The sequence below is a fragment of the Elephas maximus genome, chromosome 17 (genome assembly GCF_024166365.1).
Source record: "Elephas maximus indicus isolate mEleMax1 chromosome 17, mEleMax1 primary haplotype, whole genome shotgun sequence".
NCBI classification, from domain to species: Eukaryota; Metazoa; Chordata; class Mammalia; order Proboscidea; family Elephantidae; genus Elephas; species Elephas maximus.
In genome coordinates this window covers 41,854,764-41,868,147 of record NC_064835.1, presented here as the reverse complement: position 1 = coordinate 41,868,147, position 13,384 = coordinate 41,854,764, and the positions used below count along the sequence as shown (strand labels likewise).

Here is a 13,384-nt window from a genome sequence, read left to right as displayed (position 1 = left end):
TACACCTCCACTTCTAGGGCTGTCCGCTAAAGACCTCACTGTGATCCTCGAACTCTCTCCCTTCCTTCCTGGGTTAACTGTGTGCAGGAGGTCAAGTGGAGGACTCTACAAAGCCTTAGGGCATCACGGCATTGATCAGAGAAAGAAACGTTTACCTTATCTCACCGCTGCCCACACCTTCCCTCTCACCTGGCCCAAACTCAGGACCTGACATCAAGTCTTTGTTCAAATGTCATCTTACCACCATTACCTGCCCTGCCCTGCCCTGCGTACTGGAGTGCCTGTTGTGTACTGCACGCTTTGAGGGCTCTGACTTCCTTCTGAAGCTGGCTGATGCTTGCATTTCTTTCTTTCCCAGACAACAAATGCAACCTTTATCAACTGGCTAGAGCTACCTAGGGCAGGAGGTGAGAGAAAGCGGTTGGCCTCTAAGCCCCATAACCCTCAGCCTACCACCCACCATCGTTCTGGGGCTGCCTCACCTCACAGCAGCCACAGCCTTGTCTCCTTGTTTGTGACCTCAGAAGAGCATGCTGACCACCTCCTTCATTCACACAAAGGCATTTACTGAGCAGCTACTCTGTCCCAGACACTATTCTAAAAGTTCTGGATATCAGTGAACAGACAAGAAAATACTCCTGCCCTCATGGAGCTCCCATTCTAGTTGGGGCGGGGGGGCAGGAAGGCAGACAATAAACAATAAACACACAAGTGTGGCTGGTATGTGAAGAAGTGGTGAAGGGAGAAGAGTAGGGTGTGGGGTACAAGAAGTGCAGGGCAGAGGGGAGGTGGCTGCAGTGAGAAGGTGACACCTGATTAAGACTCAGAGGTGACAAAGTTAGCCATATGACATGAGTATCTGGGAGAAGAGGGTTCACAGCAGATCACATAGGGCTTTGGAGGCCACTAAAAGAACTCTGGCTTTTGCGCTGAGTGATGATGTCCCTTTGAAAACTTTAGACAGAGAAGTGACTTATAGTCTAATATATTAAAAAGGATCCCCTGAATCCCTCTGGCTATTGTATCAAGGTCCTTGAGTGGTGCAAATGGTTTGTGCTTGACTACTAACCTCAAAGCTGGCAGTGTGAACCCCCACAGTGGCACAACAGAAGAAATACCTGGCAATCTGCTTCCATAAAGATTACTTCCAAGAAAATCCTGTGGAGAAGTTCTACTCTGTAACACATGGAGTCGCCATGTGTCAGAATGACTCAACAGCAATGTGTTGTTTTTATTTTCTTACTTATTTACCGTAGTATTGCAAACACATCGGGGAGCAGGGAGAGCAGGGAGGAGGCTGCTGCAAAAACCCAGGTGAGAGTGGTGGTGGCTTGTACCAGATTTGGCAGCACAGAAGTGATGCGAGGTAGATGAATTTGGCTGTATTTGAAGATGGAGCCAACAGGATATCCTAGTGCACTGGGTATTGCATGTGAGAGAAAAGAGTCTTTGGTGTGAGCAGCTGGAAGAATGGAAATGCCTGAATTAGGGAAGGCTGAGGGTGAAGCAGGTTTGGGGGCAAGATCAGAAGCCCAGCTCTGAACGTGATGAGATAGAGATGCTTTAAGACATCAAAATAGAGATGTTGGGTAGACAGCTAGAAACACATCTGGAGTTTGGGAGAAAAATCAGAGCAGATTTTTAGAAGTTGACTGCTTTCCTTAGTTGCTGTTGCTGTCTTTTCCCCAGACCGATGATGTTGGCAACCATAATTTTTGGCTCACAATAATGAGTCATCATTTGTCACATCACCCTGATGCAACTTAAACGTGCAAGGTAAGCACACTGTAATTGTGTTAACAGTCAGTAGAGTAACTGTTATACTTTGTATCAAAACAGTGTTAGCTTAATTTTTAATATTGTGGATATTGTGACCATGTTTTCTAACAGTTCAGATGACAAAAATGAGAATGATTACAATAGAAACAACTAGTATGACCCAGATATAACTGAAAGACTACATGACTGTTATTTTAATGACAGATGGAAGGACACAACCAGATTGGGGAAATAGATAACCAAAACAGGGCATACTGCACAAAACGCAGAAAAGAATTTGGGATTGGGCACGGTGGAGAAGGGAGTATCAAAGCACATGTGGAAACTGAATTTCACAAGTCAGGGATGAGATAGGCAACTACGTCTAAATCAGTCAAAAGGGGTTTTAATGTTTCCTTGTCTCCCCCCGCCTCAAAAAAACACCAATAGAAAATAGGGACCCCTGGATTAGTTTGGGCATACCACACAAACAAACATGCTCTAAGAAACTGAATAAAATTGTATTTCTTGATTCAGAGACTGCAATTAAGGTGCCATATGGGCAAATGAAAGGGAAAATATTGATGTATTAGTCCTTTACTGTGAAGAATTGATTCTGTCAGGTCTTACCAACAATAATGCTTTCATGGCAACAACAACAAAAAATGTTCCCTCTTGGGAAAGAAATAAAAAAAGAGAAGTTAATTGAGTTAAAAACAAGTGTACAATTGTTGTTGTTAGGTGCCTCTGAGTCAGTTTCCACTCATAGTGATCCTATGTACAACAGAACAAAATGCTACCTGGTCCTGTGCCGTCCTGTTTGAGCCTGCCATGTTTGAGCCCATGGTTGCAGTCACTGTGTCAATCCATCTCATTGGGGTTCTTCCTCTCTTTCACTGACCCTCTATTTTACAAAGCATGATGTCTGTGATGGCTCAGGTTGTGTGTCAACTTGGCTGGGCCATAATTCTCAGTGGTTTGCAGTCGTATGATGTGACCATTTCCATGAGGAGATCTGAACCAGTGTGATCATCTCTATGACTGGAACTGCTGTGGGTAGCCGATTAGTTGAAAAGGAGTTTCTTTGGGCATGTGGCCTGTATCCAAAAATAAGTGGACACCCTGGCAAGGCTCATGGGCTTTTGCTCCTTCTGGATCCTGCAGCTGGCTCCTGTTCATCTGACCTCCAGTTCTTGGGACTTGAGCTAGCAGCTTACCTGCAGTCTTGTCTTGCCTTGCCTGCTGATCTTGGGATTCATCAAACTTTGCAGGCTGTGACCAAGAGCCCTGCTCTCTGACCTGTCAGTCTTGGGTTTGCCAGCCTCTCCAGCTACACGAATCAGGAGAAGCCTCTATCCTGACCCAGAGACTTGGGATGTTACAGCCTCTACAACCATGTGAGCCATTTCCTTGATATAAATCTTTCTCTATACATATACTGGGTTGGGTTTATATATACTCGGAAACCCTGGTGACACGGTGGTTAAGAGCTATGGCTGCTAACCAAAAGGTCGGCAGTTCGAATCCACCAGGCACTCCCTGGAAACTGTATGGCGCCTTTCTACTCTGCCTTATAGGGTTGCTTATGAGTCAGAACCGACTCGAAGGCAACAGGTTTGGTGTATATATATATATATGTGCGTGTGTGTGTATACATAAGTTTATATGCTTTACTGATTTTGCTTCTCTAGAGAACCCCAGCCTAAGACAATGTCCTTCTCCAGGGACTGGTCCCTCCTGATAACATGCCCACAGTATGTGAGACGAAGTCTTGCCATTCTCAATTCTAAGGAGCATTCTGGCTGTACTTCTTCCAAAACAGGTTTGTTTATTCTTCTGGCAGTCCATGGTATATTAAATACTCTTCAACACCACAATTCAAAGGCATCAATTCTTCAGTCTTCCTTATTCATTGTCCAGCTTTCACATGCATATGAGACAACTGAAAATACCATGGCTTGGGTCAGGCACACTATCGTCCTCAAGCTGACATCCTTGCTTTTTAACTTTAAAAAGGTCTTTTGCAGATTTTTCCAGTGCAACGTGTTGCTTGATTTCTTGACTGCTGCTTCCGCATTGACTGTGGATGCAAGTAAAATGAAATCCATGACACCTTCAATCTTATCTCCATTTATCATGATGTTGCTTATTAAATATACAATACAGCACACCAACAAGGTCGAAAATAGATTGGTCAAGAGACTTAATGGTCTGACTAAGACTGTAGGAACCCCAGAAGGCCTGGCCCCCAGGCTCTGTTAACCCAGAACTAAAACCATTCCCAAAGCCAACTCTTCAGGCAAAGATTAGGCTGGACTATAAAACATAAAATAATACTCATGATGAGTGTGCTTCTTAGTTCAAGTAGATGCATGAGACTAAGTGGGCAGCTCCTTTCTGGAGGTGGGATGAGAAGGCAGAAAGAGACAGAAGGTGGTTGAATGGACACGGGAAACCGGGGGTGAAAAGGGGGTGTGCTGTCACATTACAGGGGTTGCAACTAGGGTCACATAACAATATGTGCATGAATTTTTGGATGAGAAATTAACTTGAGCTGTAAACTTTCATCTAAAGCACACACACACACAAAGGCTGGTCAAGAAAAAAGAAGGCACAAATAACTAATGTCAGAAATGAAAAGGGAGCTATCACTACATATTCTGCAATCTAAAAAATATAATTGTGTTAGGAGCAAATTTATGGCAATTTTGATGACGTGAGAAATTTCTAGAAAAAATGCAACTTACCAAAACTGACACAACAAAAAATAGAAAACATGAATGCCTTTTGTGGTAGTTTATATATGGCCATGAAATCTTTGCAATTCCTCCCTTCAAGAAGTAGAGTCTCTCTATCCCTTCAATCTGTATTGGCCTCAATAACTTGCTCTGACCAAGAGAATGTGATGAAAGTGATATAAAAACGTGAGAGTCCTTGAGGCTTCTGGTCTACCTGGTGTAGCCTATTGGAAAAGAGCCCATGGAGTTATTCTAAATTATTGTCTCTATCTCCATTTTGTGGCCAGGCACAGTCCTTTCTAATCAAACTTTTTTAAGTTGCATGGAGCAGAAACCCATCTTAAGCCAACTCAAACTAAGGGGGTTGGCTAAAAACCTACACAGAAATTTAGGGTTCAAACCACACCCCAAGGAAACTGGAGCCAGGAACAGAAAGCCACCAGAACCCAGGCAGCTTTTTCAGGCACCATAGAAATTGATCACTACCTGGATGTTCTCTTATCTCAGCCACATGGCATCTGATGGCTCCTGCAACCAGACTACACAGGACTTCCACCCTGGCTCTTAGAGCCAATGAACAGCTTCCTGTGTCTTGGTGGTCAAATACCCACGGAATATTCCAATTGGCCAGGCTCATTTTTCCAAGCTACAGCACAAGCCTTAGGTTTCAAATGGCCAATTCCATCAGTTTTGACAAGCACCTCCAAATTCCACGGATTGGGGGTTACTTCAAGAGTGATTTGTCTGAACATGGAATCTGAGCACAGGACCTGGGCACGCTCCATCGCTCAGCCTAGCCCTCCAGGATCTCCCTCTTGCATAATCATCTGTTCACTCTCTGTCCTTCAGGACCTGCCCCTCCTGGGGACCCAGCAATCAGTCAGCTGTGTCCACAGCTGTTTCTTGTAACCCTGAGAAACAAGAAGCTGCAACAGCCACTGTTCGTGCCTGTTGAGATCCACTCAGCTCTTTCTTCTGGATGCTGAGGTGGCTTACTTGATCCCCTGCTGCTCTGTTCAGGGCTCTCTTCTGGTGGCAGCACCATGCCGGCCTGCGCTTGCGGCAAGCAAGAAGTGTGGACAGTCAACGCCCCTGAAAACATGCCTCAGTGACAGATGGGGAGCTGGTGGGTGAACACCTCATCTTCCAAGCAGGCCCCAGGTGCCCACAGTGGTTAACCGGCTTGGTAAGGCACCTTTTATGGGCTGCCTTCCTCTCTCTGTCTCACTTTTCCATCACCCTACCAGTGTCTCTGAAATCACTTCCCAAATGTACTACCTGTACTCAAATTCTCACAGTTGGCTTCTGGAGGAACACAAAACCAGTTCAGAAGCCCAGTGTAGCAGAAGTCTTAGCCACATCCTCCAATCCAGCTGCTTTTGAAAATAAAGCCAGTATCTTCATCCCTGTCTGCCTAATGCCCAGGTCCATTTTTTAATTGGTTCTGAACTAAGAAGGGAAAGAGGTGTGTTATTTACTGCCCGCCCCCAAGCCCCAACTAAATACTTAATAAAGATTTGGTGAATGCCACGGGGTCAGTGTGAGTCAGAACTGACTTGATGGCACCTAACAACAATAAAACGACGGAGTAGAAAGGACCTTTGCCCACATGGATGCAGCTGGAGAGAGGAAGTGGATGTCTGGCAGAGTTCACACGAGAAGAGGCGGGTGTATGAACCCTGAACAGAAGAAGCATCTCGCCCCCTCCCAGCCCATCCTTAGCACATCAGGTGAAGCTGGGAAAAAGATAACCAGGGTTTCTTCTCAGCCCACCTTCCTAGGGCCCCTTCAGGTGCTAAAGGCAGAAATCAAAGCCAGTACACAAAGTCTTTATTTATTGGGAGTCCTGATGTCCAGCGATGCCAGGCCCACGCCCAGGGCTCAGCTGCACCCAGGACGCCACCAGGCCACTCTATGTGGGGCAGGGGCATCAAGTGTGGTCAGTTACTCACGTCCAGCTTTCCTGCAGTCAGAGTCCTCAGGAGGCAGGAAGCGGCTGTGCCTGTGGAGAAAACACATCAGCGTCTGCTGGCACCTCTACTGTGCCCAGCTCTGGGATCACCGCTGGGGACACTGTATGGACGCAGCAGCGGCTGCCCCTGCAGAGCCCACAGTCTGGAGTGAGAGCGTGTCAGGCGACGACCTTGGCCACCCACCATGTGAACAAGTCAGCCACAGTGAACTGTCATGCAGAGAACAGGGATAGCACCCTGCTGTGTGCCTGACAACGTCACAGGGACACAACAGGCGAACGTTCTGGGGAGCTTACACCCAAGTGGAGAGGGACAGCCCACAAATGAACAAAACCATGTCAACTGGTGATAAACCAGAACATGGTAAGGAGCAGAAGTGTTGGGGGCTTGGAGGATATGTATAATACTCTGTCAGCTACAAAAACACGTGATGTAACACAAAGTCTTTCTATCGTGCTTGATGAGAAAGTCTGTTTGCTATTTTGTAGGACACAGACTAGAGGAGGCCCGAATCTCAGCGTCCCAAACTAGAGAGGAAAAGCTGTAACTGGAATGCTACCACTGGGACGGACATGGGCCAGGGAGGAGCTGGGTGCTACCTGATACACTGGGGAGCAGGAGAGGGCTTTAAAGGGGAGAGATGTGACGTGACCTAACTTGTGTTTTTAAAGACTCATTTGGCTTTGGGGAAGGGTGGACTGTGGGGGGCAGGGGTGGCCACAGGGAGACCAGGGTAAGGCGGGTTGCTTGCCCAGGCAGGGAAGAAACAAATGGCCCTGAGATGGGAGGGGGCATCTTTAATGTTCACATGCCCGAAAAACCTGAAAGACCGTTCATCAACAGACGACTGAGAAACTAGCATGGACAATATGCAATCATGAATGAATGCTTTCTGAGGAGAATTAAAAATCCTTCCAGCTGGTGTCTGCTCTTGGGGTCTGAACCTTTCACTTATCCCAGCCTTTTAAAAAGAACCAGTAACTTCAGGGGCTGGTTAGAAGGATGTCTCCCCAGTCATTAGCCAAGAAGTCCCCCAAAGCAGGCAATGGGCAGGAAAGCAGTTATAAAACAGCAGGATATAAGGTATGATGGATGGAGCCCAGGGAAGGGTTTGAGGCATCATGGAAGGTTTTCTGAGGAAGCTGACATTTAAGCTAGGATAGGAATTAGCAAGGAGATTGGCTAGGAAGGACAGCCCAGGCAGAGGGAAACAGACAAAAGCCTTATAAGAGGAAAGACAAGCACTGAGCAACTGAGCATTTGACTGAGGCTGGAACCTAGAGCTTGAAGTGGAAGTGGGGAGAGGTGGGGCCAGAGGCCTGCAGGGCTGACATCCTGCAGGGCCCTGTGGGCTGTGCAAGAGTTTAGACTTGGGCCTGGTGCGAAGAGCCATGGAAAGGTTTTTAAGGAGGGGCAGTACACAGTCAGATTTCCTGAGTTCGCTCTGGGACCATGACAGAGAACAGATGAAAGGGGTAAGCTAGAACATGGAGGTCTGGGAAAAAACTGGTCTGGTAGTGAAAGAAGATAAGGCTGCAGAGGAGAGCAGGTGAGACAGACTTTGGAGGGGGCTGGAATCAACTCGCCTCGATGGCAAAGGGTTTGGTTTTTCTTTGTTTGTTTGGGGAAAGATGTGACCCCTGCCTGTGGAGCTCACAGTCCAGCGAGGGAGGCAGTAAACATCTAAACTAGTGTTTCTCAATCTTTTTTTCCTCATTCCCCCCATCCATAAAATCCTAGTATCACAGATAACTGTAAATGTTTATATACTGTACACGCTGAAGAGTAAAACTCTTTTGCTCTCCCTCTCCAGGCTCCTACCTCAGCCACTAGCCAGTACAGCTGAGAGGCACTGAGAAAGGAAGAGAGAGAACACAAGGGAGTGTGTGTGTGAGGGAGGATGTGGAGGAAGTCAGCCTGGGCAGACCAAACAGAACCCAGCAAGGACCAGGGATTCTGTTCCAAGTGTCTAAGGGAAGCCACTGGAGAGCTTTAAGCAAAGATGTAATGACTAGATTCCAATTCTTAAATACTTGCTCTGTCCACTGTGAAGGCAAGACAAGAGGCGAATCAGGGAGAGCAGGAAGAGGGCTGGGGCAGGTATTCTGGTGGAGGGCAGTGGCACAGGCTAGGACATGGCAAGAGACGATCATGTTCTGGTGTACAGTGAAAGCTTGAATCTAGGGGGAAGGAGGTAAGGATGAAGGGGGAAGAGCAGGGGAGTGGTGTGGGAGGATGGGGGGACCTGAAAGAACAGGTGAGCCTCCCCTTACCTCCATGGTCGTGGGTGAACGTGGAGGCTGCACCTGCTCAGCACACTGCAGGAAGCGGCGTACATGTTCTGTACAGTTGCCCACAGCTGCCTCGTTCTGTCGAAGACACTCCTCAAAGGCCAGGAAAGGCTCAGCACAGACCTGTCGGATCTGGCGGATGATTGGGCTGTGGCGGAAGGGTGTTTCAGAGCCTGAGAGACCCCGCTCCACTGCCCACCCCAACCTTGCCCCACCCTGCCCAACACTCACTGTGAGGATGTGCAGCGAGCAATGCTCATCTTGAGGTGGTGGCAGTCCCGCTGCCATGACTCAGGCCTGGCCGCCACGCACTGACCATACTGCTCCAGCTCCTGGCCACAGTAGCGGGCAGTGACCTCCAGGGCTGCCTGCCTGTGGGACAGAGAAGGCTAAGGATCATTCTAGGGAAAGCAAACAAAGACACCTCATCTGGGTCTGAGATAGGACGAGGGGTCCTGCGCAGATCTGAAGTCCAAGGGATCCTGGGATGTGGCCAGAGAGGTGTAAAAGTGAGGCCTGAGCCCTGGGAGTCATGGAGCAGGCTGGTGACTCCCGGGGAGATTGTGGAGGCCCTAAAACTAGGTCTGGTTGTTCTAAGGCAGGCCTTGGGATCCTGAAAGAAGGCTCCTGCATCCAAGGTGATGTCAGGGGCATCCTAAGAGTATACCTGGAAGTCACAAAGAGAAGGTTTGGCGCCCTATACGTGCGATCTAATGTAAATGAGTTCGGAGGTCCTGAAAGTGAGGACTAGGGGTCCAAGAAGTGGGATGTAGGGTCTTGGGGAAGTGTTTCCTGGCCAGAGGATTAGGGATGAGGCCTAGGGCCACAGGTTCTAGCAGTGGACTTGAGGCCCTGGGGTAAGTGTAGGGGTCCTGGGTGTATCTCAGGACCCTAGGAGCATCATCTGGAAGTCGTGAGTGAGGACTGGTCCCTGGAGTAGCTCCGGGGAGCTCTTGGGTTCTTGGGAACAAGGTCTGGGAATCCAGGGGATCACGGGGATCTAGGAGCTAGTGTGGGCTCTGCGGGCCTGGGCAGATTTAGACCATTCAAAAGGTATAGTCCCCTGACCCTTGGGGAGGAACGTGGGGTTCTGAGAACACATCCAGGAGTTCTAATGATCTTGGGACAAGTCTGGAGTCCGGAAGGTGCAGTGTGACCAGCCTAGACCAGATCTGCAGTCCTGGGGGTGGAGTTTGAGTAATAAGGAGCGGGACCTGAAAGTCCTCTCGTGCAATGAGGATGAGGGGCGGTGCCTGAGCGCTCAGAGGGAGGGGCCTGGGCACCCAGAAGGGTGGGGCTTATGAGTGAGGACGCTGAATGCTGAGTCGGATCTTAAAGGGGACAGCGAGGTCAGGGGTTCTTCTCGTGGTCCAGAACAACGTTCAGGTTCCTAGGGAAGAGAAAGGATGCAGCGCTGGTACCGGGTGCGCACTCCCGATACTCACATCTCGTGGCAGGTGACTGTCTGGTAACACTCAGGGAGGAACGACCCGCCTTTTCCGGTATCAGGTTATCATGGCGGCGCCCAGTGCGACCTCCCTCGTTTTTTCCGGTCAGAGAGCGGGCAAGCAGCCCCATTTCCTTCAAGCCCAGCACGTCATGGCGGCGCCCTTCCTCTACTTCCGGCCCCCACCTGTAATGGCGACGCGCCAGTCGTCTCCGGTGCCTTTTCTCTCCCCGTTTCCGGCCTGCCACGGCGGTGCCCAAGCCGGCCGGAAGTAGATAACCGGAAGTAGATCGGTGCGCCTGCACCACAGCGAGCGCGGAGCTTTGTGCGGCTGGCGGCAGGCGTGTGGGTCCCTGGCTCTGGGATGGTGCCAGCGCTCTCTTGCCACACCTCAGCATGCTGCTGTTTGCGGGACGGGTCTACCCGGCTTGGCTGGGCGCCGCGGTAGGCGGCTGCTGGAGCTCAGGAACAGGGAACCCGATGCCTGATGCCGAGCTGCTCGTAGTCGCCACTGTGCGCACGCGCTTTTCGTCCTCTAGGGAACTGGCCCTTCTCGTGCACGGAGCGGGGGTGGGGTGACCCCAAGAGCTCGACCAGTCTGTCCAGAGCCCCCCAGCTGCTCGGCTTGGGGTACCCAGATTATATTCCTATCCTTTGGTATAGATTCTGAAGCCAGAACAGACATAGGTTTTAATCCTGTCTTTTTTTGCTGCTATGCGACCATGGGCGAGTCACTGCCCTAATTCCTTCTGCTGTGGCGATTTTGATTCAGTAAGATGGTGCCTGTTAGAGAATTTAGCACGAGGTCTGGTGTGCAGCATCGCTAGAACGTGTCACTTTCCTCCCCGCCCCCACACACTTTCCAGTGCTAAAAAGTACAAAGTTGTTTGCACTGGCAGCGTCTCTTACTGTTGTTTCCAAAAGTGGGAGGCTAGACCTGTGGGACGGATTTCCTTGTCTGTAAGGCTGAGCATGGGTGTTTCTTGGTCAGAGAACAGAACGTCAGTCAGTCCTGCGATATAGTGCTCAGAGACCGCCCCAGACTCCAGCCAAAGTGAGTGTGAAATGAAGTCAATCATCGTGTTTAAGTGAGACATGAGCTATTTGACTGCGCAAGTGACAACTACTTGGAGTCTCGGGTATGCTGGTCTCTACAATGGGGATGATGACAGGGACATCCTTCACGTAGGACACAGTGCATGTGAGTGGTTTAGCACAGAACCTGGACCCTCAGGAGTTCTGGATAACAGAGTTGTTACAGGAGGTAGTAACCATGAGCTACCATGATTGGCAGTTGACATCTGATGACTCTGCCACTGGCTGTCTGAACCTAACAATATACCTGTTAACTTCCTCTCTAGGGGCCAAATGTAAGGGGGAGCTAAGTGACTATGGGGTTTGGAGTGAGGCAGATCTGGGTTTGAATGGGAGATCTCAGAATGTGTCTCTCTGGGTTTTGATTCCCTCTGTAACTCCTACCATTGTGAAAAGAAACTGAGATGATACATGCAAAGCACCTGGTATGGAGTACTTTGTACTCTTCATTCATAGCCTTACCAGAGTTTGTTACTAATGCATATGTGTGTTTGTTTGCTTATTTTCTGCCCACTTCAAGACCCTGTGAGCTCCATGAGGGGACAGGCCTTGTATCTCATGTCACCTCTTATCCTCTACGTGCTGCACAGGGCCTGGCAGAGTAAGAGTGGGGTGAATGAAACCGTATGTTCACAGGGTTGCCATGAGGATAAAAGAGATCCATTCACTCATTCGTATGGTGCTTACTAAGTGCCACCTATGAGACAGGTGGAAACCCTGGCGGCATAGTGGTTAAGTGCTACGGCTGCTAACCAAGAGGTCGGCAGTTCAGATCCGCCAGGTGCCCCTTGGAAACTCTGTGGGGGCGGTTCTACTCTATCCTAGAGGGTCGCTGTGAGTCGGAATCGACTCAATGGCAGTGGGTTTGGTTTTATGTGACAGGCACTGTTCTGGGCCCTGGGGAAACAGCAGCATACAAAAGGGACAAAAATTTATACCGTAGTGGAGCTTAACATTCTGGTGGAGGAGACAGACAGTAACCAGAGTAAATAAGAAAAATATACTAAATTAGTGCTAACGGTCAAGCTGGGAAGAGGATGGGAAGTGTTGGGGGAGGGTGGCAATTTTAGGTGGAGTGTCTAGGTGATATTTGAGCAAAGACCTGAAGGGGCTGCATCGCTCATGGACCTGTATCAGGATGAGGTAGAGGCTGCCCCACTTGGCAGCATGAAGCAGGAGCTTGAGAGGGGAGTGGGCTTCCGATGCACTGGTGCCCCAAGATTGGTGCCTCTTGTACAGCTGTGCCTTCTGCTGCAGGGAAAAGATAGGCAAGATGCTCTCTTTTGAATTCCAGAAGATCAAGTGTTCCTATGACACCCTCAGAATGAAGTATTTCTCATGGGAACGCTTTCTCATACAACCAGAGCAATAGTGGGTCACAGGAAGACTCAGAGATCTGAGCATTTGAGAAATTCAGGAGCAAGGAGTCCTTGACATTCCCCAGTGGTCGCCTCTCATTCCTCCTTCCTCTGCCAGCACGCAGGTTCTTTTGAAGTGAGGAGTCTTCTGTCCCAGGATCAGCACAGCTTTGTGTTTATGTACCAAGACAGTGGTTCTCAGACTCTAGAGTAACCATAAAAACTCAGGATTTTTTTTTTTTTCCTCTTATTTTTGCCCCTACCCCTACTCCCAATTCTGATTCAGTATGTCAGGGAAGTTGAAACCAAGGAAACTACATTTTTTACAGAACACCACAGGTGAATTCATTGCAGTTTGAGAAAGAGTGCTGTAGCCCAGCATCCAAACTTGCCTGGTGATAAGAATCCCTCAAGGGGCAATTACATGGGAATAATGATTCCTTCTTGATAGAGATGTAAGAATTCAGTGAGATGGTACGGGGAAGACACTTAACGCGGTGCCTGGCACGCAGGGAATCCTCAAAATATGTTAGCTGCTTAGCATTGTTAATTTTTTACTATTTTTTCTGTTTTCAAGTTCTTTCAGAGGGCCCCTTACTGTTCCCCTTATGCACACCCCTTCATTTTAGGAGTGAAGATTATAAAATGTTGGTGATGACAGCACCTCCTGCTTTTTGGGCTCTTGATATGTGCTAGGTAGAGCGGTGAATGCTTTATATATGCT

The 13,384-nt window shown here is 48.9% G+C and overlaps 1 protein-coding gene across 2 annotated transcripts; it reads right to left on the bottom strand.

Moving 5' to 3' along the window:
* Positions 1-1,889: 1,889 nt before the first annotated feature.
* On the bottom strand, positions 1,890-10,405 carry CHCHD5 (coiled-coil-helix-coiled-coil-helix domain containing 5). Of its 2 annotated transcripts, XM_049857661.1 has the most exons (5): positions 10,206-10,405; positions 8,992-9,132; positions 8,743-8,908; positions 6,449-6,498; positions 1,890-3,838 (listed from the first exon to the last, which is right to left on the bottom strand). In XM_049857661.1, coding segments are annotated over exons 1-4 (333 nt in total). In that variant the 5' UTR covers positions 10,208-10,405; the 3' UTR covers positions 1,890-3,838; positions 6,449-6,474. The 2 variants fall into 2 exon arrangements, with proteins under 2 accessions (XP_049713618.1, XP_049713617.1); XM_049857660.1 differs by lacking the exon at positions 1,890-3,838 and having other exon boundaries at positions 4,483-6,498; positions 10,206-10,398.
* Between the last annotated feature and the right edge of the window lie 2,979 nt (positions 10,406-13,384).

Bases quoted from the DNA above. Each gene is read 5' to 3' on its own strand.
- CHCHD5 (XM_049857661.1), bottom strand. The intron at 8,909-8,991 runs GTGAGTGTTGGG...CTTCCGCCACAG, and splicing joins GCTCGCTGCACATCCTCACA to CCCAATCATCCGCCAGATCC. The intron at 6,499-8,742 runs GTAAGGGGAGGC...TTTTCTCCACAG, and splicing joins GTTCACCCACGACCATGGAG to GCACAGCCGCTTCCTGCCTC.